This window comes from Corapipo altera, unplaced genomic scaffold (genome assembly GCF_003945725.1).
Source record: "Corapipo altera isolate COAL_440 unplaced genomic scaffold, ASM394572v1 56, whole genome shotgun sequence".
In the NCBI taxonomy this organism is placed as follows: Eukaryota; Metazoa; Chordata; class Aves; order Passeriformes; family Pipridae; genus Corapipo; species Corapipo altera.
In genome coordinates, this window is record NW_020884896.1 from 9,979,790 (window position 1) to 10,004,240 (window position 24,451).

Here is a 24,451-nt window from a genome sequence, read left to right on the forward strand (position 1 = left end):
ATACCTTTTGCACAATTTCAAAAGAGAAGGTGCATCATGGTAAAATGACCAACCCCCCCCATACATCCCAACTGTGCTGAGAGCCCCTACCATAAAGGAGCGAGCTACTTCACAGACCACTTGAGCTGCGAAGGAAACCCAGACCTCAGCGTTTGGACATGTTAAGGAGAGGCCCCTACACAAAGTATTTGGTGAAAAGTATCAGAATATGTTTGCTTGCTCAAAGTGCAATCTAAGAGGCACGTTTTCTCAGTGGAATAAGATTTACGCAGTGCCCCAAGCACACTGAGGAAATGAGAGTCCTATTAAAATCCCAAGTGCTCAGCTTTCACAGGGCTGGGGTGAGCTTTCACAATGTGCAGCTCTCCTCTAGCGCTGTTGCGCAAGAGTTGTATGTTTAACATTTCTAACCAGCTAAAATTGCTCTTTATATTTGATCAGGAATAATTTTTTTTTTACCTTTGAACCTGTTGCAAGGCAGGTTCAAAGGTTACCCGGGTGCAGTGTCGCCTGTTTATTAAAGCCACACACTGATGATTCGGGGCTTAGTCCTGCCCCAGGAGCTGGGGAAGCACCACGGGAGCTGGGGAAGGACCAACCCTTGAACACCCACTTGGAGTTGTAAAGCAGCGAAGGAAGCAAACTGTACCAGCCCCTTCACCCTCCTCCAGCACTCAAGGAAGGTAAGCAAATCCCTCCTGATCACAGCCCGTGTTACTCAAGGACTCAGCTTCCTGCTCCTGCAGAGAAGTACTGCAAGTCGGATAATAGCCTTAATTTGCTTCAATACCTGGATCCAGTGCACCTTTCTTATCACCCTGTGCTCTGTTAAAGGCAACAGCTGTGTGATTGGCTGTAGGTTTTCAAAGCAGCAAGTCTGGGCTCAGGGGTGGCATACAGAGAAATCACAACCTGAGCGAAAACAGCTACCTGCACACTCCCCTTTGCTATAGACTGGCTGGAACTGGAAACCTGCCTACTATCCAGGCTGAAGCCATTTTCTTATCAGTTTGTTAGTTATGCATATTTAAAGATACAGTGTACAGAGTATCAGTGCCAGGGTCCCATTCAGACTAATGTTTAAAACAGAGTTCCAAAAATACAAGAATCATTTGTTTTCACAGCATCACGGGCAGTAAAAATTTGTTATATCCTAGATCATTTATATGCACAAGTTTATTGGCAACATTTACTGCGATAAGACCTCAACCCCTAACTAAGAACATAGAAGCTGGCTATAATGCCTTTTCTAGTGTTTTAAATGCACAGATCTTAGAGTATTGCACACTAGACTGTTGCCATCGCCTTAGAACAACTGCTTTTTGCAGCTATAGAGATGGAGCCTTCTCCAAGCTCTTGCTTGTGTACAGAGCTCCAGCTTGTGTACAGACCTGTAACAAAGGAGAGGGCAGCAGAGACAAAGATTAACCTGAAATCAAGCTGCAAGTAAGAGAACTTGCAAAAAGCATACTGCTTTTCCAAGCCTATAATTCTTTCCATACTACCTTTCATAAGGAACCCACTTTTGCTCTGAGAAGATCATTTATGTCCCAGTGCAGTTACTGTGCTTTACAAAAGCCAGACACTGCCCTCAAAAAGCAGAGCAGAGCAATAAAGAATGATTATTTTTACAGCATTAAGAAAACAAACCGGAATTAAAAAATCATTCAAATAAAGTGAGTTCACAATTCCCGCAGACTCACAAAATTTAAATCCGAGTTTTGAAGTGACAACAGAGAAAACTGTACTCAGAGACAATGCTTCCCCTTCATTTATTCACATCTTCTGCCATTTGTTATGTGTAGAAAGCCTGTTTTGGCATCTTTGGATAGCAAAAGCTCATGTCGTGAGGTTTGTTACAAAAGCTCATCTTATTCATCCTTTATGCAAACCTTTTGTGATAGTGACAACAGAAATAAAACAACCTGAATTCTGTATACACATACCCTACCTACTGCTCATCTTAATTTGCTAACGGGTACGAGGGATGCAGGTGTACATTTTATATATAGGTACAAAGAGAAGCAAAGATTGAGATATTGATAACTCTGCTTTATTTTTTGTCAGAAAATTACTAACAACAAATATATCTGTGCCTTTCAAAAATCTGGAGTTTCTTCCAATCATTTACCAAAAATGAAGAGCCTCAGCATTTGCATGTCATTTGTTGTGCATCTCAGGGAAAGAGTGTCAGCCGTATTCTAATTTATGAGCATTGAACACAACCAATTATTAAGGAAAAGCTATCCTCCTCAAGGCTTTCCTGTGTGCATCCCTTGATCCAATTTATGTTGGAGCTGTGAGACTCACTGAGTCCAGGCAATACAGTCCAGCCTGTGGACCTCAGCATCACAAGCTGGGCACCTGGCAGGCCAGGTAGGAAGGAGCTGTGGGCATGTTCTCTCCCACCTGCAGCCAAAGTCAGTGCACCTGAGGTACATAGCGTTGCTACCCAACAGCTGATCATAGCAAATTCACTCTTTTTTCTCTTTCTTGTGGAAAATTAACAGTCTGAGGCCAAATATCTGAAAGGGGAAAATCCTCAGAGGGGCACACAGAAAAGGTGATAATGGAGCTGGCTGGGCTGGGTGTGCTTGGCCTTGCTTTCTTTGTCTGTAAGGGGCATTACTTTTCTCTAAGCACAAGCACACCCTGCCTTGGCACTGTTAAAGCTGAAGCTCACAACTTCAGTTAAATGCCACAGGAACAGGTCTGGGTAGGCAAAGCCAAAGGCAGAGGAGTTTCATGAAGAAAAAGCTATTTCTTTTTCATCCTTACATAAAATGGAAAATCAGTGAATTAAGCCTCAGTTTCCCAAAAGAATACCTACATTGCTAAATAATGTCACAACTACATGTAAGTTAACTTTACCTGAACAGTACAGAGTTTACAGCAGCAATAAAACATAATTGCAATTAGTAGGGGCTATGTGTTGTAGCAAGCCAAGGTCCAGGACAGGTTGTATTTTGGATGCAAGTACATGCTATATTAATTCCATTCCAGCTTTATAGTTGGTCTAGCAGATTATTCTGAAATCATGCAGTGCAGAAAAACTTTCAGATGGGCAAACTGCTAAGTGGGAAAACAATTCTAAAATATAGATTAAGGCACTGAAGGACATAGGTGAAGTTACTACCTTCCCACCCCTCCAAACCTACTGCAAAATTCCAGTTCTATTAGACAAGCATTAAAGAGAAAAAGGGAAACTGCAACAGCTATAAACTTTTAAACAAAGAAATGCAACTGTAAAACAATAAAGACAATCCCTGTCATACCAGGAAACAAAACTGAAGCTTGAAACATGATTCACTGTTACCTTGTGCAAATAATTGCACCTATGTAAATCTATAACACAGCAGAAAGAGAGAGGTAGCTTTTTTAGGGGGGGGGAAAGAAAAAGGAAAGAAAACCCACAGCAACAAAAAAAGCCAATACCAAAACCAAATAAACCAAAACCAGCAGCAGAAATCCAACCTACTAGCAAGTCCATTACAGCAGTGTATGAGAAATACTGTACTCAAAGCATTTTGTTGATATTCCAGGCTACAAAGCTCTGCTCAGCTTAATGTACATTCAGCTATAGAGAAAAAATTTCTATTGCTGAGATACAGCTTTATACATAGAGAAAATAATAGCAAACACATTATGAACAATAAATGGTAAATATAATTTCAAAATGTTTTAGTTTACTTTTTACTTAGATCTTCACAAACACGTAAACTTCAAGCTATTTTCATCAGCAAACCAAAAAATTAAATAAATTTATCATGTGCATGTTTAGTTGTTTTTTTTTTTTTTTTTATTACTTTCGTTTTTAACCACTCCAGTTCCCCACACAAATTACTGCTATTTAAAGCTCCCCTCCCAGCATGCTTTTCTGCTTGCTGATTTATTTAAACTAGGGAGAGGGAACTGGCTGTAGTGTTTAACAGGAGTGTTACCTAATGAATGTTGGTTTGCTACTATGCTGCTAAGGGTCCCACCCTATTTTCACAATGGTAGGTACCTTTAATCACTGCTTCTCAAGTCTATTTTTGATCCGTAATATTTTCTGTGTAAGTAACAAAGTTATACTTTATTTGTTTTATTGCTCATGAGCTTGCTTGTTATTACTCACATGGGCTTTACTAAAACCAACGTGCAAGCGTAGTAATTAGCTGCAGGGTTCAAGATAATGAGTTCTTAAAAGTCTACCAGGAAATCTCTGGTAATGTGCTATCAGTTAGATGTGAACCTTGGGCTGAGTGAAGTTCAGATATACGTTTGCTCTTTGTTCTCCATAATGTAAGTGCTGTAATAATATGAAGTGATAGAAGACATTAGCATCTAGAAACTTTCAGTGCTACCTTTTCTCTGTGTGGCATCTAAGGTGCCTAATGATAATATTCTAGTTTTCTTAGTTCTATGTGAATTTTCAAACTGAGCTTTAAACTTAGCTCTTTAAACCATGCTCTATCACTACAGATAACTTCCTATTATTACAGTGTTGATTATGCAAGTTTTGCAAGAAGTGAACCTGTATTATCTAACAGGATGAACAGTAACAGAACTTGCTATACTGCCTATTTTTTAAATTTTAGGACGTTTAAATGGCTAGTTGAACATGTTTTTGAGTAGGTAGGTATCTCTCTGAGTAGGTAGCTTTCAAAGAAAAAACCTGATAAAAAAACTATATGAAAACTTGGCTTTTCAATTCATCTGAGAAAATAACTTTTATTAGTAAGTGGTGTCATGATGTTGTTGCACTCCTGATGGAGGGACAGTAATATCCAACATAACAGAATTCCTTATTAGAAAATGACCTTTCTGTTTAAGTTTACTGGAAACCAAAGTTCAATAGGTTTCATAAGTAAGGCTTAGAAACCACAGAGCACTTCCTGTAAGTAAGTTACTGAGGCCTCATCCTTTCCCACCTCTTAGTAGAGCTTCTCAGCTAAGATCAAAGGGTGCTTGAACTGTTTGGTTGTGACTCTCATAAGAGGTACTCTAAAAGCAAAGCCTAACTGAAGCATATCTGGGGCTTAATGCAGGTTACTGAGCATTTTGCTTGTGGTTTTTGCTTGGCTCTTTTCAGCAGTCACTGCTGAGCTTTTGTGCTTTAGCTTCTGTCTGGATGCTAAAAGTTAGATTTTCCTAAACCCTCCAGAACACAAGACTTCTTGCTGCAGCTGGAGGAAGATGGGATATATTGCTTCCAGGGAGTAAGAACTGGGACAGTTCACATCTGCAGGATGACACCAGGCAAGAACTGCACTGTGTAAGCAAATGGAAAGAGTGAGGTACTGGTGGTCAACTAACGAATTAGTGACCCCAGCGTAGGTGGTTGTAGTCTGCTCTTCCTACTTGGAAAGAATCAGTGTTACCTTACTAATGTTGACAAACATGTTGTCATGATCACTTCAGAACTTTAGACAAACTTGATACAAAGAATTCTAGATTACAAATGTAATTCTAGAAGACATTGTCCCAGGTAGTGCATGACTATTGCTTCTGAAATCGTGCAAGTATCAGAGGTTGCTTTATTGTCTGTAAAGAACAATTGCAATGGAGATAACACTGATTTCTTTCTTCATATTTATGGGCTTGAAGGTACAAAGCTCAGTCACTTTCCAGTGGAGAGAATCTCCTCACTTGGAGAGCACAGAGAATATAATTCCTTCTAGCTTTAGATGGGGAGCTACAGCAGAAATGAGAATGTGTACTTCTGAACTCAAGGCTGTAAATGATATCACTGTAATCTTTTCTGATAAAAACTAAGCCTTTGTACTCTGGAGCCTAATGCATCTTATCCCTGACCATTGATCAGGGTGGACAACCTAAGTACATTTTCAGCTGTCCAGCATCCTATTGCACAAGAGGCTTAACAGGTGGTTCGAGACATCCTGCGCATTTTGTGTCTGGGAGCTGAGTCTTTCAGAACTCTGGGGTTTGAAGCACTCCACTTCTGACACCTTCATGTTTAAAAGCAACTGGTTCACAGACTTGCCCTTGCAGCAGAAGCTGCTGTCTGTCAAAAAGGCTCTGGCTTTGTTTTGTGCTGCACTGAGTTGAGTTTTCCCTAAGTTCATCCAGATCAGGTATTATCTACGCACAGGGCAGTTGGATTTGTGGGTTAAACTCTGGTCATAGCTGTTTCACAGGACAGATCTAGGCTGTTCTCCTGCCATGGACAGGAAACTGCCAAGTTCAGACTCCTGTCCTCTCTCTGGGTCTTCTGCTTTGAGGGCAGTAGGATTAAGTGGCTTTTGGAGGATACCAGTGGTGATAAACTAGCAGTAACTTGGATTTGACAAGTAGTTACAGTAGAAGCTCTAGGCGTAGGAAATAACTGCCCTAATTCTGGGAATTCAGACAAATTTGCTGACATGTCTTACCACAGCTTGAATAAAACACCCTATGTGCCTTGATAGAAGTGACTAAAGCCCATTTGTGGAAGCATGGTTGGAAAGTAAAAGCAAAACACTGTCACTATTCTATTAATAAAGTAAGGGAATTGAAAATAGTTTTCCAGATGAAAAGCATTTTTGTGTATTGCACAAAACACAGATCTAGGTATCTGTGCTTTTTGACATAACAGTAACGTCTGTATCTTTAAAGGATGTTAGGTTTTGACTCCTGCATATATAGTCTCGTTCAGTGCTACAAGTGGGCTAATGAAGACAGTTAAAAAAAAAAAAAACCAACAAACAAAAAAACCAAAACAAACAAACAAACAACAAAAAACAAAAACCCCCCCTAAAAAAAACCCACAAAAAACAAACAAAAACCCCCAACAAAACAACAACAACAACAACAAAAACCAACCAAACAAAAAAAAAAACCCCAAACCAACCAAAAACCAAATCCTGGAAGCAAATGAGCATATAATACTTCCCAAGCTTTAGACAGAAACTTGTCAACAGATCTTTCTTTAAATTAAAAAATCATTTGGCTTATAACTGAAAATCATTTTTGACTAGCTGTAGGCATGCTGACTAGGCTACACTGGGATTAGACTACTACCTGGTCTTTCTTTCTCCCTATGCAAGAGACTTGTGTAAACAATTCAGAACCTGAAGGCAAAAACTTTGCTGCACTTAATAATAGCCTCTTGTTGAGGTGTTCTCTCTGAACTTTGAGTTCTTTGCTCCAAGCATCATTATCCTTCAGGCCTTGATGCTCAGTCTTCCTACATGTCTTGGTACAAACTGCCTTGCATGTGAGTCAGTGAGAACACGAGGATACCCCAATGGAAAAATTTGCAATGACTTATCTACTGCTGCATGGAGCATTTGGGGTTACTGGGTTCTGTGATCCATGCCACAAAAAGGTCAGACAAGTGTCTTCAGTGAAGTTTCTACCAAATAAATCCATATAATAGACAGCAGGTATTTGTAACAACTGCACTGATCTGTCTGACTAGGCACTGTTAATGCTAAGCAGCATAAATAAGTTATAGTGGAAGACTTGGTGCTATAGATATAATCCCCAGTTTTGTTTCTTACCTCTAGCATGATACTCTAAAATCAACCAATCCTTTATGGCTTCTAGGAAATTGTTTCAAAATTACTATTAAAATGAGCAGATGAACACACTTCAGTCATTAAAACCAGTACAGCTGTACCTGTGATCTCTGATTACCTGTATATACCTCTATTCTCTCACTGTTGATTGAAAAATTTCATGTCCAGGGAAGAGTAATGTGAAATGTACAGAATGTAAATTCCTTTTGACAATCTGGAGATGGGAAAAGACTGGAAAAGGGCCCAAACTGGTTGCTGCTACTCAAAATTTAGAGGAGTTTGAACATGAGTATTCTGGTATCCCTCTAAAAAGATGTGAGAATAGATCTGCCAAGGTCTAGAAAAGGTCTAGAAAGCTTCCAACATACAAATGGTGCAAGTGTGATTTGCTTTGTCACTTGGATCTAGTAGTGGGCTCTGAGTTAAAGGAATAAAGCTTGGATATCCAACTCCTCATGCTGGAGAATGGAGATGCCTCTACCAAACTGCCTCAGTGCTTGTGCTATAAAAAAGTGACCTGCTCATGTTACCAAAAGAGGAAGTGGCTGACTCACACCATAAGCCAGATACAGTTTAATCACCTACAGAAAGCTGCTTGCTGACTGCAAGGCCAGATGAACGATTCATGATATCATGAAGAGCAGCTGATTGCCAAATTCTGTCTTCCAAACTGAGCAGTGCTAAACCTAAACTGCTAAGTAGCTTTGCCCTGAATGTAAATTTAATCAGCAGACCTGCTTTTAGGGTTTTCTTTTTCCCTCCAGGCTCAATTGATAAGGCCCAAAGGAAGGTTGTGGGGATGGGTGATATGCTGTGCTACAGAAAGACTAAGTTTGTGCTCCCATAGGTTTAATATGCTCAATGACAGGAACTGTCCATCAGTAGAGAGTCCCAAGGGCAATTTCTACCTTTCTTGCTGTAGCACAATCTTTTTGGGCACTCAGTACATGAAGCCAAGGCCAGGAGTTTTGAAGGGTACATGGTAACCAAGGTTTAGAGTAGAAAGGAGGACTAGGGAGTTGGTACTTCTCAGATATGTAGGTGATATGCATTTGGCAGCTTGGACTTGATGACAAGCCTCTGAGGTACCATTTCTTATCCAGATGATGAGTGGGCAAAGCATGTCTTTTTACACCAGAGAACACATTAGGACTGCTAATTAACACAGATATGGGTAATCTAACTCTGGTCAGTCTGGGCTCAAAGCCCCAGATTCTGACTTTGGGCCCTGGCTGAACTTACTGATGGTTTGTAAAATACCTTCAACTTCCTTGGAATTATAGTTAAAGGGTAACTGGAACTCATTGCTTCAGGATGCCTGGTATTCTTCTAGTATGGGGATTTAGTTAGTTGCTAGCTGACATATTATCTACTAACTAGATTCCTTTGATTCTGTGTGAAGGACTTTGAAAGGGTATTGTTACTCATCTTGCAAAGTGTGATGTGTTGTCTCCTGCATGGCTGTTTAGACACTAGCAAAGATAAGTTGGTGAGATCTGAGTTGATTCAGACAAAAAGCAGTAATTTCTCTTGGTGATTCAATCTTAAACATATCAGAATATTTTGGAGATTAAAGTACTTTTTTCTAAGGGAGAAAGCTCAGGTAGATGTTTCTTTGTTCCTTATAAGGAAGTTTATGTTCTCAGGTTTTGCTTCCCTGCCCTTGAAAGAAGACACTCTGGAGGATGCAAGCAGCAGTACTGTTTCTGTATTTCCCAGCTAGACTTCCAGTGCACACAGTGACTTCCAGGTCACCATTTCCTAGTGGAAGGAAACTTTCACAGTTTTGACATGTATTGTATCTCATGCTGAACATGCTGTCACTACCTGAAATACTTGTCTAGAATGAACCCTGCTTTCCAGTAAGAGCAGCTGACAATGAAGATACTGCTTGTCCTGCAGATTTATATATGTATGTGTGACAAACATGTAGTTTAGCAATACGGTTACTATTTCAGCAAAACTCCTTTCTGTTGGAGAGTTATAATATTGAGGAGTTTTCTTACTTCCACTGTGCACATCATTGAACTGTTGGCCTTTTTTGGTTATACTTATTTGGGAAATGATATACTGGTTTTCCCCAGGCAGATTTTTTTACTCTTGAATAGAAGTAATCTGTTCCTTGTGTGACTTCATCGGACTTCAGTTTTTTTGTGGAGGTGGATGCAGCATAGATTAAGATTTATGGGGACAGGTGACTTGAGATCTCTTAAGAGGCTTAAAACGTTGCATAAGCATGCTTCATAATTGTACCAGGACTCTTCAGGGGCAAACTGCTGAAATGATTTGCAGTATTGCTTAACAAGCTACTTAAGTAACCATGGCTCATGGGTAGTTAGAGCTTCTAACTCAAGTCTACTAAACCTCCTATTTATTTCAGGTTCAACTCTGGCTCCATTGATCCAGCACAATGATCTGGATACTTCAAGTATTATTCTCACCGCTCCCAACACCAGCATTGATTAGTCTTATTGTATTTGGATCTGTCATCTTCCTGTGGGTAGTAAGCAGGCCAAAACCTGTTTTGCCTCCTGTTGACTTGAACAAGCAGTCAGTAGGAATTGAGGTAATACTTTCTTTGCTTGTAGGCATGGTCTAATTTGGAGCTTAATCTGAATACTGATCCATTCTGCCTGTGGGTGCCAGTGGAAACTCTCCCGTCTGACATATACAGCCTCCTCTCCCAGGTGTACAACTCAACAGTATGGTGGGAAGAAAGGAAGCCTTAAGATGCTAAGAGTGAGAAACAGCAGCTCCTGCCAATAGGTTTAGATAGGCTTTTTACCAGATGGCCTTGGCTGTCACTGACTTATTCCTGTATTTTAAATGCACTGCATCAGCTTAGAAGCTGGTGCTATACTTCTTGTAACTAGACAAGTGGTAGCACTCAGTCCTAGTCAATAATAACCTGTAATCAAATGTTAATGTAGGCCATCTAGAAAATTCCTCTGCATATGACTGAGTAGATCAAAATCAGGAAGGAAAAAGACTTCCCTAACAATGCTATTGAAATGGTTTAAAGGGCATTGTTCAGACAATGGTTGAGGAATGAATGACATTTCATCTGTTCTGCACTTTTTCATGACCATGCTCTGTTCCTAGGGAGGAGCCAGAAGAAGTGCACTCTTGACAGATAATAACCTGCTTTCTTATTACTTCGAAGATGGTAAAACCTTGTATGAAGCTTTACAGAGAGGACTATATGTTTCTGGTAAGCTTTGTATCTTCTAGTTAGTACTTGTCTATCACAAGTAAATAAGTTTTTTCCTTGTGTCTTGGCTGTGGCAAAATTCAGACTAGCAAAAGCTTTTCTAGCCTTCTGTGGGGTGGAGAGACAAGTGACCATGTCTCTCTTTGCCCCAATTTAGCTGTAGTCTTAGTTGGCAAATTGGGTGGGAATAAACATCAGAAGCTTAAGGTGGTAGAGTTCAGTCAAGAGTCAGCAGATACTAAACATCAGAGGAATTGGGGGGGGGGGAACACCTCTGCTTTATCTTACCATGTGGGTTTTACTTTAAAATTACTCCCTGTTTTCAACAGGTATGAATTTGTGCACATGTCACTATGCATGGAAATATGTGATAGCTTGCAAGCTATTTCAATCTCATATGGGTTCTGAAATGGGAAAATATCACCAGATCTTGGAAGTATTGCCTGTAAGGATAAAGCCAGCAGTCTTACAATCTTGGTTTGGGCAGAGTGTTTAACTATGGACATTGTCCTTCTATGTTCTGTGCAGTTAGCTGGATGACTGATGGAAAATATTTCCCACTTTAAGTATTGTATTGAAGTGTTATGCACCTTCAGTACTGAGCTTTGAAATTGCTTTTCTGAACTCTTCCATTAGGAAATGGTAACTGTCTAGGCTACAGAAAACCCAAGCAACCTTATCAGTGGCTGACATACAAACAGGTGAGTATAGTAAATGACAGATGACTTAATTTGAGACACTGTCTTGTAACACTAAATTGGGGAAAAACTATCTTACAGGTTTTAGACAGAACTCAATACTTGGGATCAGGGCTTCTGCAAAAAGGATGCCAACCATCAACAAACCAATTTATTGGCATTTTTGCTCAGAATAGGCCAGAGGTAAGCAACAAATAGTATATTCTTTCCCACAATGACACCTTGGGGCTAGAGGGCAGTCTGTATTTAAATAGCTTGAGGCCACATGAGGAACAATCACAACTCTTTTTCCTTCCTGGTTCCCTTTTTACTGGCTGAGCACATACTACTCCAAGCATGCAATACAATGATCTTGAACTCTCACTATTCTGATTCTCATGGATGTGCTCCTCACATAACTCCCCCCACTACTGACTGCATGGGGGATGCAGTCAAGATGTATGAAATCTGTAGGCAATCCTGTCTTGAGAGTTGCTAGTTTTCCTTAGCTGTGCTGTTTTCTCTCTTCAGTGGACCATTTCAGAGTATGCCTGCTACACCTACTCAATGGTTGCTGTTCCACTCTATGACACTCTAGGGGCAGAGGCCATTGTATATATTGTTAACAAAGGTAAATATTGACTTCCATTCTTTCATAATGACTTTTCTAAGAAACTTTGTTTTGAGAGGGCTAAGTTCAAGGGAATTTGATGTGAAAATCAAAGTAGTTTTAGCCTTACTGTTCTTATATTTTTATAGACACTTAATTTCTTAAATGAAGCTGCTTTGCAGGGCACATGGTTTAATGCCTAGAATAGTCCAGTGGGATTCCTATGTTTCCTAGTGTCTTGATTGCAATTCTACAAAAGGACCTGCTGATCCTGTGGACCATTCTGCAATCAGAGTGCTCAACTGTTTGCTATTTGAGGTTTTGAAATCTTGAAATCCCACACTGCCAAACAATCAGACAATGCAGACAGGCTTGCATGCAAATTAAGACTAGATGTGTGTCTCTGATTTAAAGTTATAGGATGAAAAGAGTGGAGGAGGGAAGGGTAAAGATATGCCTAAATCTGTTTAATCTATCTGGTTAGTGCCTGTTGTTCTACAGAAGCAACAACTAACATGCCATCATGGAAGAAAATGGTAAGGAAGCTTAAATAAATCTTCAGACTTTCTTCCCCCAGTCTTTTGGGAGACATGGGGGAAATAATATGCACTACTGTCACAGTAATCTGGGATCCACCCCATAAACAGGACTTGCCAAACAAAATCCCTTCAACAGGTGCATTTGGTGAATCTTGCAAACAGGTCTTGCCTTGGGACTACACAGCTGTGACTCAGTAGTCTAACGGGGAACCAGCATGTTCAGGCAAATCCAATTCCTCTGCCAATTTAAAGGAAAATGCTTTTGTATTGTGTAAAACTCACTTGCACACGTGGGGAAGCTGAGGCATTACCTCCAGAATTTAGCAGCTTCTTTCAACCAGGCCTAAATTTATTTGGATTTAAGGAAGATGGCTAAACCTAAACAATCAGTGAGGACAATTCTGAACTCTTATGGTAATACAAAAAAATTAAATGCCTGTGTTGACTGAGAGTGAAGAAATTTCTCTTCAGTTTCTCAGCATTTGCCCTCACTTTGATCAAACTTAAGATTCTGCCTGTACAATCAGTTGATGATGGTAAGAGGAACCTTCTTAGCACTGTAAGCCAACCGCTCAGTCCATAGGAACAAATGCAAATGGCTTTAGAACAAACCAATGCTGTGTTCTAAACAAACGTGCTTCTGAACTGTCACTGGTCTAATGTCTTCTAAACAGACTTCTGAAACGTAATTTCTTTTCTGTAGCTGACATAAGTGTAGTGATCTGTGACACACCCCAGAAGGCACAGGTCTTGCTTGAGAACTGTGAGCAAAAAAAGACCCCACATCTGAAGATGATTGTTCTCATGGATCTCTTTGATAAAGAGCTCAAGGACAGAGGAGATAAAGTGGGAATTGAAATTCTATCACTGCAGGAGGTTGAGGTAGGTAACTAAAGGCTTCTGCTTGATCTTGCCAAGGAATACCTTGCCAGATAGACATCTTGACCTTCTGTGGCAACAATGACACTTTAATATAAGCGTTATCTGGTTGTCACTCCTGTAGCTTGGATCTTGATGAGCATTTTGAAACTTGATATATTTAGCCAAATGGACTTGCAGAGTTCAAACCATTGACTAAAGTTGTGTTCATGTGTTGTGGACAGTCAGTATGCATGAAACTGAAGACTTGCTTAGCTTAATTCATGGTACAGTTGTAACAGGATTTATCAGGGTTCTAAGCTGGCAGTTGAGCCTAACTGAAACTGTAAATTCAAATTAGTGGCTGCTTAGACATCCCAATATTAGGCTTAATCTTGCATACATGTAAAATATAAGACATATGGCCTATGTCAAATAAAATGAAATATGTACACTCAGGACTTCCAAATTCTTTAAGTAGTTCCGATCACTTTCCACACACTCAAATTTGTGCTTTCCACAACTGTAGTAGTCAGTTTTTCAGAGTTGTGTGTATTGAATTCAGGAAGACATCTCTCTTTGAATGAGACAGAGCATCAAGAGGCAAAGTAAAAACAAGTGTTGTATTTGAAATAGAATTATCTATTCATCTATTGTTGTTGCACATCTGCTAAGCTATTTTTCTCTCTAACACAGGAGCTGGGAAAAAACAACATCAGACAACCAGTTGTAAGTATCTCTATGGCACAGTTATAAACTTTGAAAACTAGTCTCTGAAAAGACCTCCTGCCATGTTAGTAGAGGAGACTGGCAGGACTTTTTTCTTTTATGAACCAGAATTCCTGGTTAATCACAGTTTAGGAATTTTATGTAAATACTGATAAGTACCATAATTCTAACACTGACCTTATGTGGCTTTGTCTCTTCAGCCTCCTAAGCCTGATGATCTTGCTGTTGTGTGTTTTACAAGTGGAACCACAGGTAAGAGAATATATGGTGATGCTTCCCCACTGGACCAGCCTACCCCTGCAGCTTCCCAGCACAAAAATAGGAAATCCTAATATAAAACAATACATTAGAGCAGTGTCAAACCACTATTGCAGTTTTACTTGGGACCCTGTCACTATAAGTAAACTAAGACAAAGCTTCTTAGAACTGGGGGCAAGAATAGCCAAATTCATGTTGTCTTCCCCTATGAAAAATACAGTCCTAATGTTCAAGAGATTGGTTGTTTACCTGTGTGTGTATTTTGATCCATGGAAGCTAAAAAAAAAAAAAATCTTGTTTCAGCATTCTCTATGCTACTCCCAATTACTCTGCTGTTTCAGTAGCCATTTCCTTTATGTAACATCTGTAGCTGAAAGTGTTCAAGATGAGGCATATTTGTGAACTCTTAAGACAATGCATGCTGTGACTGAGCCTCCTACCAAAATAGTTCAGACTGAGCCAAACAAAAAATGGAAAACTGACAGTAGAAGCAGTCAGAGCTACAGCTGACTTTGCTTGATGTCTCCAAAGGTGACCCTAAAGGAGCCATGCTGACACACCGAAATGTTGTTTCAAATGCTGCTTCCTTCCTTAGATGCACAGAGGTAAGCTACTTCTAATGGTGATCATCAGGGTATGTCCCTCAGTCACGCAAACAGCTTTTAATGTGGGCACTTTCTGTAAATTATTCACTCCCAGAAACTGATGCTTTCCTAAGTGCCCATATTTCAATGGGACAATAGTATTGAAAGAACCTTAGTTTAACCTTGAACAAGAACTTCTGTGTAGAAGTTACTCTAGAATGAGTCAGTCCTAGATGCCAAGGGTACTAAACAACACTATTACAAGTCTTGCCAAAAGATAAAACTAATTTTGATCTAGTGTGAGAGCTGCAAATCTTGAACACGTGATGGATGAGCGTGAGTTGCTTCAGTCATTTGAAGTGTATTTCAAAGTAGTCAAATTGATCAAAACTTTATCCGCTTTCTACTTAGGAGTAACTCAGGCAGGCATAGGGAATGCTAACCTACTTCTGTTTCTTTCCCCTCTAGGGCACAATTGAATGTACAAGTTCAGATATCGCCATTTCCTATCTTCCCTTGGCTCACATGTTTGAGAGAGTTGTACAGGTATATACAGATATATACATCTGAGCTTCTATGAATCAAATTATAGTTAAAGATACAATAGCAATCTGTATGTCCTCAAAACCTATTCACAGAATAACTTTCCTACAAGTGGGCACTGAAAATCTTGCTGCTTATCATAGACAAATAATTATGGCTAGTGAAGCTAGGAATTACCCTTGACTGAGCTTAGTCTGGTCAATCTTTAGGCCGTGATGTACAGCTGTGGAGCAAAAGTAGGCTTCTTCCAAGGAGACATCAAGCTGCTAACAGATGACATGAAAACCTTGAAGCCAACGATGTTTCCAGTTGTACCAAGACTGCTGAATAGAGTATATGACAAGGTATGTGAGCAATTTTAGCTAAATCATCTTCGTGTTCATATATCCTAGTGAGCATACTGATTGTGTCATAACATCACCACTAGTTAATTACTTCTTGGCAGAAAGAATTCTCTAAAATCTTCTCTGAGGACATAGAAAGAGTCCTGGGACCTGGAGTATAAGAACAGTGTATCCAGTCATACCTGGGCTAAGTTTGTTGCTGTTCAGAGACAAAAAGTCTGTTTACTTTTGGAATGCAAATGAAGCAAGTGCAAAGCTAGAAGGATTCCTGTTACTCAAAGCTGTGGCTGCAGTGTGTCAGCAGTAACATGAATAAGTATTGTCTCTGAGTTCATCTCTTAGACATGGCAGCAGTGAAGATAGACCTTAGAACAGTGAAGTAAGATGTGGTGCCTCTTAACAAAGCAAGAACGGGAGGTACTGATGTGAGTTAAACCCAAGAATCACTGATACTTTTCCCTGCAGATACAGAGTGGTGCAAACAGCCCAGTGAAACGTTGCCTGCTAAACGTGGCTGTGACTATGAAGATGGCTGAATTAAAACAGGGCATCATTCGAAATGACAGCATTTGGGATAAGCTAATCTTCAAAAAAGTTCAGGTAAATTATTCCAAGCGTAAATAAACTGAGCAGTGTAATACTGGAGGATCTGATGGCTTGTGTTTCCCTTGTAGGAGACCATGGGAGGAAGAGTGCGTATAATGGTAACAGGCGCAGCCCCCATATCTCCCTCTGTCCTGGCATTTCTGAGAGTAGCATTAGGCTGTCAGGTAAGCTGAGTTTTCTCTTAAAGTAAGACTTGTTTGATTATGCCCAAGTAAGTGCCCAGAGATACAGCTGTGCTCCAGTACAACTTGTTCCTGGGGAGGTTGCTGTCAGTCTTGGGTATTGACTGACAGGCTGCTTCACTGAAGTTTAGTGTAACAGGAAAAAAATTCCGCAGAGCTGACTTTGAACTACACTACCAAAACACTATGCTGTGGGCTCTGGGAAGAGAAATAGAGCAGCAGAAATAGGAACATGCAGCCACCTCTGAGCTTTGTGGCTTATTCTGACAGTCGATGAGCTCCCAGTGTAGCACATTTGAGAACAGAAAATGAGGTGACCAAAGCAACGTTTGGATAGGTGAACTTAAACACCTGGTTACACCAGTTAGATCAAGATACCTTAAAGGCTAAGGTTGTATTGGCTTCCTTCCTAAGAAGAAGATTTGAGCATGGGCATAGTTGAAATAGAGCTCTTTCACACCAAGGACTTGATGTTCAAGGAATATTCATCCTTTCTCACACAGATCTTTGAAGCTTATGGCCAGACTGAATGCTCAGCTGGATGCACTTTCTCAATGCCTGGAGACTGGACAACAGGTAAGGCAGCTAGGACTTGGACAGTCTCCCAGAACTGTCAACAGAAAGGGGCGCTGAAGCCTAGATGCATTACTGGTTTTAGTTTAATTAAAATTAAAATTAAATCACATAACTTCAAAGTGACTCTTGGTAGCAACAATCACCTGTGTGCTTAATAGGTATCAAAATTCTTGACTCAAGTAGATGAGGATCCCTTGTGTAAAGTAACATAGGTCAGATTAGACCCTGTCCCAGCATACAGGAAAAGAATATACAGAGCTGAGCAAACTGAACAGGGACTTCACAAATGGCTTTAAGGAACCAGCTTTATCTCCAAAATTGCATGTTTTACTCAAATAATTATATCTAAAATATTAGACATGATACTTGACTATTTTCCTGAAAGACTACCTGACTTTGAAGATTTAGCTTTTATCTTGGCAAGGCTATTTTTAATATATTCTAAATTCAAGCTCAAGTCATCATCTTTGGGCCCACATAACTGCAGAGCATAATGAGAATGAAATGGAAATGAATACCAGGGCCTATGAGGGATTCCTGTGGTGGCAAATGTGGTTTGGGGTTGGTCTGGTTGATTACACCAATAACGCTCTAAGCATTGAGACTTTGCTGTTACTTGTCCTGCATTAACTGTCTGAAAACGGCATTTCAATAACTTTTGTGAACATTTGATGTCAGATTCCTTTAAACAATACTGGTTCTTGCTAAAGCAGTGAACAAAGCCATTAAGTATCTAGTATTGCTGCAGTCTTTTTTTTTTTTTTTTCCCCCCTCCTCTCAGGCCATGTTGGAACCCCTCTGGCTTGCAATATTGTAAAACTAGATGATGTGGAAGAAATGAGCTACTTCTCTTCTAACAATGAAGGCGAGGTAGGCACCATCTCCTGTGCATGTCAGGAAATACTGAAACATAAGACTTGGTGACTAACAATGTGCTTACTTATTACAGGTCTGCATTAAAGGACCAAATGTGTTCAAGGGTTATCTGAAAGACCCTGAGAAGACAGCAGAAGCACTTGACAAAGATGGCTGGCTCCACACTGGAGACATAGGGAAGTGGTTGCCAGTGAGTAATTGTTTAATACAAACTGTCCCTTGGATGTGAATCTCTGTTAGTTTACAGTAATCTCAAAACATGGCATTCTAGGATAAAAGCCTTTATAGTTTATCATTCATCAAGTAACTCCAGGCAAAGTTCCAAAGACCAATTAGGTTACAAGATCTCAAATAACACCTGTTAGGCCCATAGTTAAGACTATTCTTCACTGTAGAAGTGACGTAACGAGGTGTCTTGGTTTCTGTCAAAGGAGAAAAAAGAAGCTGTCTAATCATGTCCTGAGCTAACTGGAGAAATTAGATAAAGTGCCCATTCTCTCAACAGAACGCAAAGACCAGTAGTAGACTAGCATGTGCCTTTCATACAACAAAGCAAAGCCTGTTTATCTTGTTATATAAGCAAGACAGAGACTTGCAACTAATGACCTTCACTTTTAACTTCTAGAATGGAACGCTGAAGATCATCGACAGGAAGAAGAATTTATTTAAACTTGCACAAGGAGAATACATTGCTCCAGAGAAGATAGAAAATGTCTATGTTGGAAGTGGTCCTGTAGCCCAGGTCTTTGTACATGGGGAAAGCCTGAGGGTAAGTGATGTTAGGCATGAGCATCCTGCAAGATTCCTCCCACAGTGTGTTCTGGATGATCAGGACACAAATATATGCATGAGTTCTTAAACAAGATCTGTTCCCAAGAGTACCATGTTTATAGGAATATGCTTTCAGACCTATAGACTTCCCAACTGACAATTGGCATCAAGTTGCACGCTACGTAAAGGTTAATTACATACTTGTATGAGATTAGCATGTTAGGTCAGTTCTGTACAGTTTAGAATCATAGAATAATCCCCTCTGCAATGAGCAGGGACATCTTCAACTAGATCACATTACTCAGAACCCCAGCCAGCCTGCCCTTGAATGTTTCCAGGGATGGGGCATTTGTCATCTCCCTGGGCAACCTGTGCCATTGTTTCATGACCTTAATTGTAAAAAATTCCTTACATCTAGTCTAATTTTACTGTCTTACATTTTAAAATTGTTATCTCTTGTCCTATTGCAACAGGCCCTACTAAAAATTTGTTGCCATCTTTCTTACAAGCCTCCTTTTAGTACTGAGAGGCTGCAATAAGGTCTTCATGGAGCCTTCTCTTCTCCAGGCTGAAAAACCCCAACTCTCACAGCCCTTCTCCGTAGCAGAAGTGTTTCTCCATTCCTTTGCCACAGGTTCCACCAATGGTAGCAGAGGCCAGTCTTAAATTTATAAACTAGCCAGAAGTAATTGCTGGAGCATTCAGCACATGTGACAAACAGCACTAGTACTTCAATTATTGCTGTCTCATCTCTCAGTGACTTGAAAGTCCTTGGAGCTACCTTTGAAACTCTGAAAACGGATGGGGATGTAAACGTGACTTGTTATAGAAACACTGTTCACAATCAAGTTCACAAAGACATTTAATATGCCTTATCTTGCTCTCAGCATGACTTCCACTTGTTTTCAGTCTTTTCTAATAGGTATAGTGGTTCCTGATCCGGAGACGCTTCCAGAATTTGCAGCAAAACTGGGAGTAAAAGGTTCCTACGAAGACCTCTGCAAAAATCCTGTGAGTGGCTTTGTTTTTAGTAGGTTAGAGACAGAATTTAATTCTGAAATCCAATCTTGTGTTGCTCTGACTTTGTTCTATCCACCTTTTTTTGTAAATCAAACTGCTTTAATGCTAGGTGAGTCATACAAGCAGCCTTACAGCGAAAACTGGAACTGAGTATGGGTATCTCTTGATGTTTCAAGGGCTATTGCTGCTTCTTTTACAATGAGAAGATAGACATGATCTTGTAGTGGCCTTAATATGGGATGAATGTTGGAATATGTGTTCTTGCCAGTTCTCCCTGACTGGGCAATGGTTATGGTCTTGAGTTGCAATTACAAAATGGCAGCTTTATCCAGTCTGCTTCTGCTCTTTTTCTTCCAGGTAGTGAAGAAAGCTATTTTAGAAGATATGATCAAACTGGGGAAACAGGCTGGCCTTAAATCCTTTGAACAAGTGAGTCCCTTCAAATCCTGCTTGTCACGAGCACCTGTATGGCTAATACAATGGCTGGGAAGTCCTAATTCCTGATACCGACTGTGCCAGGATGGGACCTAAGGCCACTGCTCCCAACAGCTGACTGAAGCAGTCAGTGAAATGTTGACTGGCTGCAGGTCTCTTGGCCAATGCTCCTCTCTTGACCAAGAGACCAGTGGCTGTACAGGGCAACAGTAGCAATTTGCCATGAGATGGAGTGGAGGTTCACAACAGGCTGCAGGGGCTGTTCTGTAGTTTCACCCTCTTGCTGTGTCAGCCAAAAGCAGTTTGACTTCCATCAAAAAACAGTTTATTTACTGGATCTCTGGGACTGGAATTCTTGCACTGAGCTCAAGGAAGCTGGAAAGAACTGTTGTCTTCTAATTATGTGAGTGTCATGTGCTAAATTATTTTCCTTTAATAGGTTAAAGATCTGTACATTCACACAGAGATGTTCACTGTAGAAAATGGACTCTTGACACCAACAATGAAGGCAAAGCGACCAGAGCTTGTTAAAGTCTTCCAGGAGCAGATTGAGGCCCTCTATTCATCTGCACAGGAATAAGTGGCCAGTTTAATTTAAACTGCATGGAGTATCCAAATAAATCTGTGACACTACGTGACCTATGGAGAACACAGGCATAAAGTGGAGGGGAGCATGGAGAACTCAAATTTCTTTGTTTCTGGTATTCTGGAAAAATGACTTTTGGATGAAGATGGATATAGCATAACTGACAACTGGCAGTGCCACATCCTGCAGGACTAAGAACTGGCTGTCTAGGCAAAGCCAGAACTTTATAATCTTCCTTGGACTGTGACTGAAGTACAAAAACATGCAAGAGCCTCAGACTTTGAAAGACAGCTGTATGCACTTCTCATTGTCAAAAGCAAATCTTGTTTTCCTGCTCAAACTATGAACTCTATTGTGACCTGTTGTGGATTGATCTGCAATCAGACTGAACACGATATGAATTGAAGATAACATCTGTTCAGCAAATACAGAAGTGAATTTCCTGTTCCTATCCCTGGACCACATGGTACAGGTTGCTTCTAATGAAAATAAGTAATTTGGCATCAACTGGTTTACAAAGGACATGTGGCTACAGCAAACATAGTTTATACTCTAGTATGGGAGGCACTGGATCAGTTTTTGCACGTTTTCAAATGAAATGGCAGTGTTAAAGATTTTTCACTTTTGAATTTGAGCCTAGGAAAACTTTTGCTGTCAATCCTAAGGATATAGGTTGCAATAAATTGTAACTGCACAATCAAACTAAAGCCTGTGTGAATTACTTGTTTATCTGCTGCAACCAGATTGTCAGCAAGGTTTACTGCTGCCTGGTTCTGTATGGCTGCAGCTGGAACACAACTGCTGCACAATGCTAACTTTTTCCCTATGCTGTCACTGGTCAGCCACAGTTCAAGCCATGAGGAAATAAGGTAGTGTAGTCCAGATGTTGCTCCTCTACTCAATTTTCTTTTCCTTGTAGTAAGGGAATATATGCCAAAGTCTCCAAGTTCATTGCTTCTGCTGAGCCTATCAGGTAAAATAAAGTGTCAAATATTTTCTTGGGCTAAAGCTGCTGATTCAGAGAATTAATTAGGCAAGATGAATACTTTCTCTATCTTATGTCTTCGATCAATCTATGCTGTCTCTGCTGAGAGTTCCTCCCTGGGCCTGCAGTAGTCTGCTGTATCAGTTCAAAAGGCAATCCAGAGCTAACAAGGTTGCAATATGGGGAAGGTGTACAGGTACCTTTCCTATGCCAGTTGTCCTTGTCTGGGAACAAGAATTGTCTTCTCTATCTTGTTCAAATAGCTAGTGGTTGTTCCTCTCCGTATTTAATGTTCTGCATCAGATATACCAAAATGAAAACAAGTAGACTTCTTGGCCAGGAAAGATCTGCCCTTGCTGTAGGGCATCTCCTAGCTTTGCCTAATAAAAACAACTCACTCAATTCTATTTCTAGTCTAGGCCCAAGACCTTGACCTTTTCAGGTAACTCTTGTGTCACTTTTTGTGCTTGTCACAAATGTGAGGCTATAAAGACTTCTAAGACTCTGAAAGTGTATGTAACTATGCTGCTTATCTTTCCTATGCTTCTTTAAAGCAATGTGACATAAGATGTACTGATGACTTAATCTTTCTTCCCATGTCCCACTGGGGAGAACATAAAACAACTCAAGGGAAGAAGAAATGTATACAGAAACTGGTTTTGGACACAAAAATGAGCAAGTCAGTTGGGGACAGTAAATCTAGTGCAACTGAAATGTGTGTAAACTGATAAGGCTGAATCCTGTGATGCCACCTGGTGCAGTGCCCAGAAAGTACTTCTGTTGATACAATAAACAGTGACACTTCCCTGTAGAGATCTGCTCGGATGTTGAAGCCCAGCATTCTGTAGTGGGTCCTTCAACCAGCAGTGTTCAGATACCAATCACAGTGCTTCGTTCAACCAAAGAGATCTCTCATTTGTGAGCTAAGTAGAAAAGACCTCCTTTTCTGTGTCACAGCTCAGAAAGCAGCAACTTTGTACAGCTCACTTTCTAATACAGTATAGCTGCATTCTCTTTTGGAAAAGGAAATGCCTCAATCTCTTGGTTTGCTCCTAATTACAATCAAGCCTCTTCTCACAGCGTAAGCTACAATGCTTTACATTTTTCATGTTTGTGGCTCTGCTGGTAGCTGTTACAAAGAGATGGAATTCAATGGGTAATGGCACTGCCTGAACAATAAAACATATAGCAATTCAAGTGCAAATTGGTCTGAAACTGGGCTCTTGGGTGCCACTTCTGCCATATGAACTGCTTCCACGTCAATCTGAAGTGGAAACGAGTACCTTAGCCAGGTTTGCATTGAAAAGGTGCAAAAATTACTTCAGGCTATTGTTTGAACACTAGGGAAAGCTACAGTAGCCTTGAAGCACTGTTGTACCCAGGGAAAAAGGATCAGAGGTAAGGATGGCTACAGGCACAATGAACTTCAACCCTCTGCAATATTTTTCCCATGATACAAAGACTGGCACTAAAATAACATCCAGTCTTCTCAACTTTCTTTTAAAAGCTCTCATTGTGAACTGATCCAAGTGGTCTGCAGTATAGCTGTGTATACATGCTGAATAATGAGATACCACAGCTAAAAGACGATTCACATAAGGCAGATATTTAATATGAACATTGATAATAAAGCTTCCTATTAACAAAGTAGAAACAACTCCTGTGTACTGCATCAGGAATTAGACTGATTTTGGCTTCCAAATCATGTCAGAATTGTATAGCAAAATAAAATTTGTTGGTTTTTCCTTCCACCTCTATGAAAAACCCACTGTGCCTCCAACTTGTGAATTCCTTGTTAGTCTTTACTGTTCCTGATCCAGACAGGAAGTGTTCAAATACTGACTCGTAATTCATAATTTGGCTTTAATGAGGTTTTTACTTCAATCCATACTATCAAGACAGCTCTAGAATAATTTTCTAATGCCATAGGCAAATCACTTGTAAAAGCTAAGTAGCCTGCAAATCACTGGCATCTTAGCACAGGAAGCTCTATTTTTTTTCCTCCTGGTCATTACCTAGCATCTGAAAAGTTGTGTGAGAGATGCTTAAACTCTAGCACTAGATTGTATTTGCTCAACTCGTAAGAGACCTGGATTAAAATTTTTCATCACTTATTTCTATTACTGTTGGCAATCACCTCAAAGTTACATGCATAAGAATACCAAGGCTAGTCTTTTGCACAGTTGGTCATGTATGGTAACCTAGGCCCTTCTTCACTAAGAACTGAGGTACTTGGCACACTCAGTGGTGTCATAAAGGACAATCTCTTCAGACTGGAGGCAAAAGCAGGGGCAGAAAACAAACTTTTCATTATTTCGTGGTTGAACAGTCTGCCTGAAATGTACATTTAATTCAAGCTTGAGAGGTCCTGAGCTGCCAGCCTTCTCAGCTGGAAGAGAAGGTTCTTTTGTAATATTTGGTTGTAGACTACAGACCTGATCAGAATCTACTGCAGTTGAGGCTGAGTATTCCATGTAGGTTTGGGGTTTTCATATTAATTCCTGCTCATATTTCAAAGTAGCTACATCCTTGCTAGTAAAGAAACTAGGAGTATGATAC

At 40.2% G+C, this 24,451-nt stretch overlaps 1 protein-coding gene across 1 annotated transcript; it reads left to right on the forward strand.

The window, feature by feature from the left end:
- Window positions 1-520: 520 nt before the first annotated feature.
- ACSL5 (acyl-CoA synthetase long chain family member 5) lies at window positions 521-21,614 on the forward strand. The gene is made up of 21 exons (XM_027647776.1): window positions 521-683; window positions 9,883-10,068; window positions 10,605-10,713; window positions 11,350-11,414; window positions 11,493-11,594; window positions 11,922-12,021; window positions 13,243-13,421; window positions 14,094-14,126; window positions 14,327-14,378; window positions 14,916-14,989; window positions 15,437-15,514; window positions 15,721-15,855; window positions 16,321-16,455; window positions 16,530-16,625; window positions 17,147-17,219; window positions 18,001-18,089; window positions 18,169-18,285; window positions 18,721-18,864; window positions 19,776-19,877; window positions 20,244-20,315; window positions 20,761-21,614. The coding sequence occupies exons 2-21, from the start codon at window positions 9,913-9,915 to the stop codon at window positions 20,899-20,901; spliced, it is 2,052 nt and encodes a 683-aa protein (XP_027503577.1). The 5' UTR covers window positions 521-683; window positions 9,883-9,912; the 3' UTR covers window positions 20,902-21,614.
- Window positions 21,615-24,451: the final 2,837 nt, after the last annotated feature.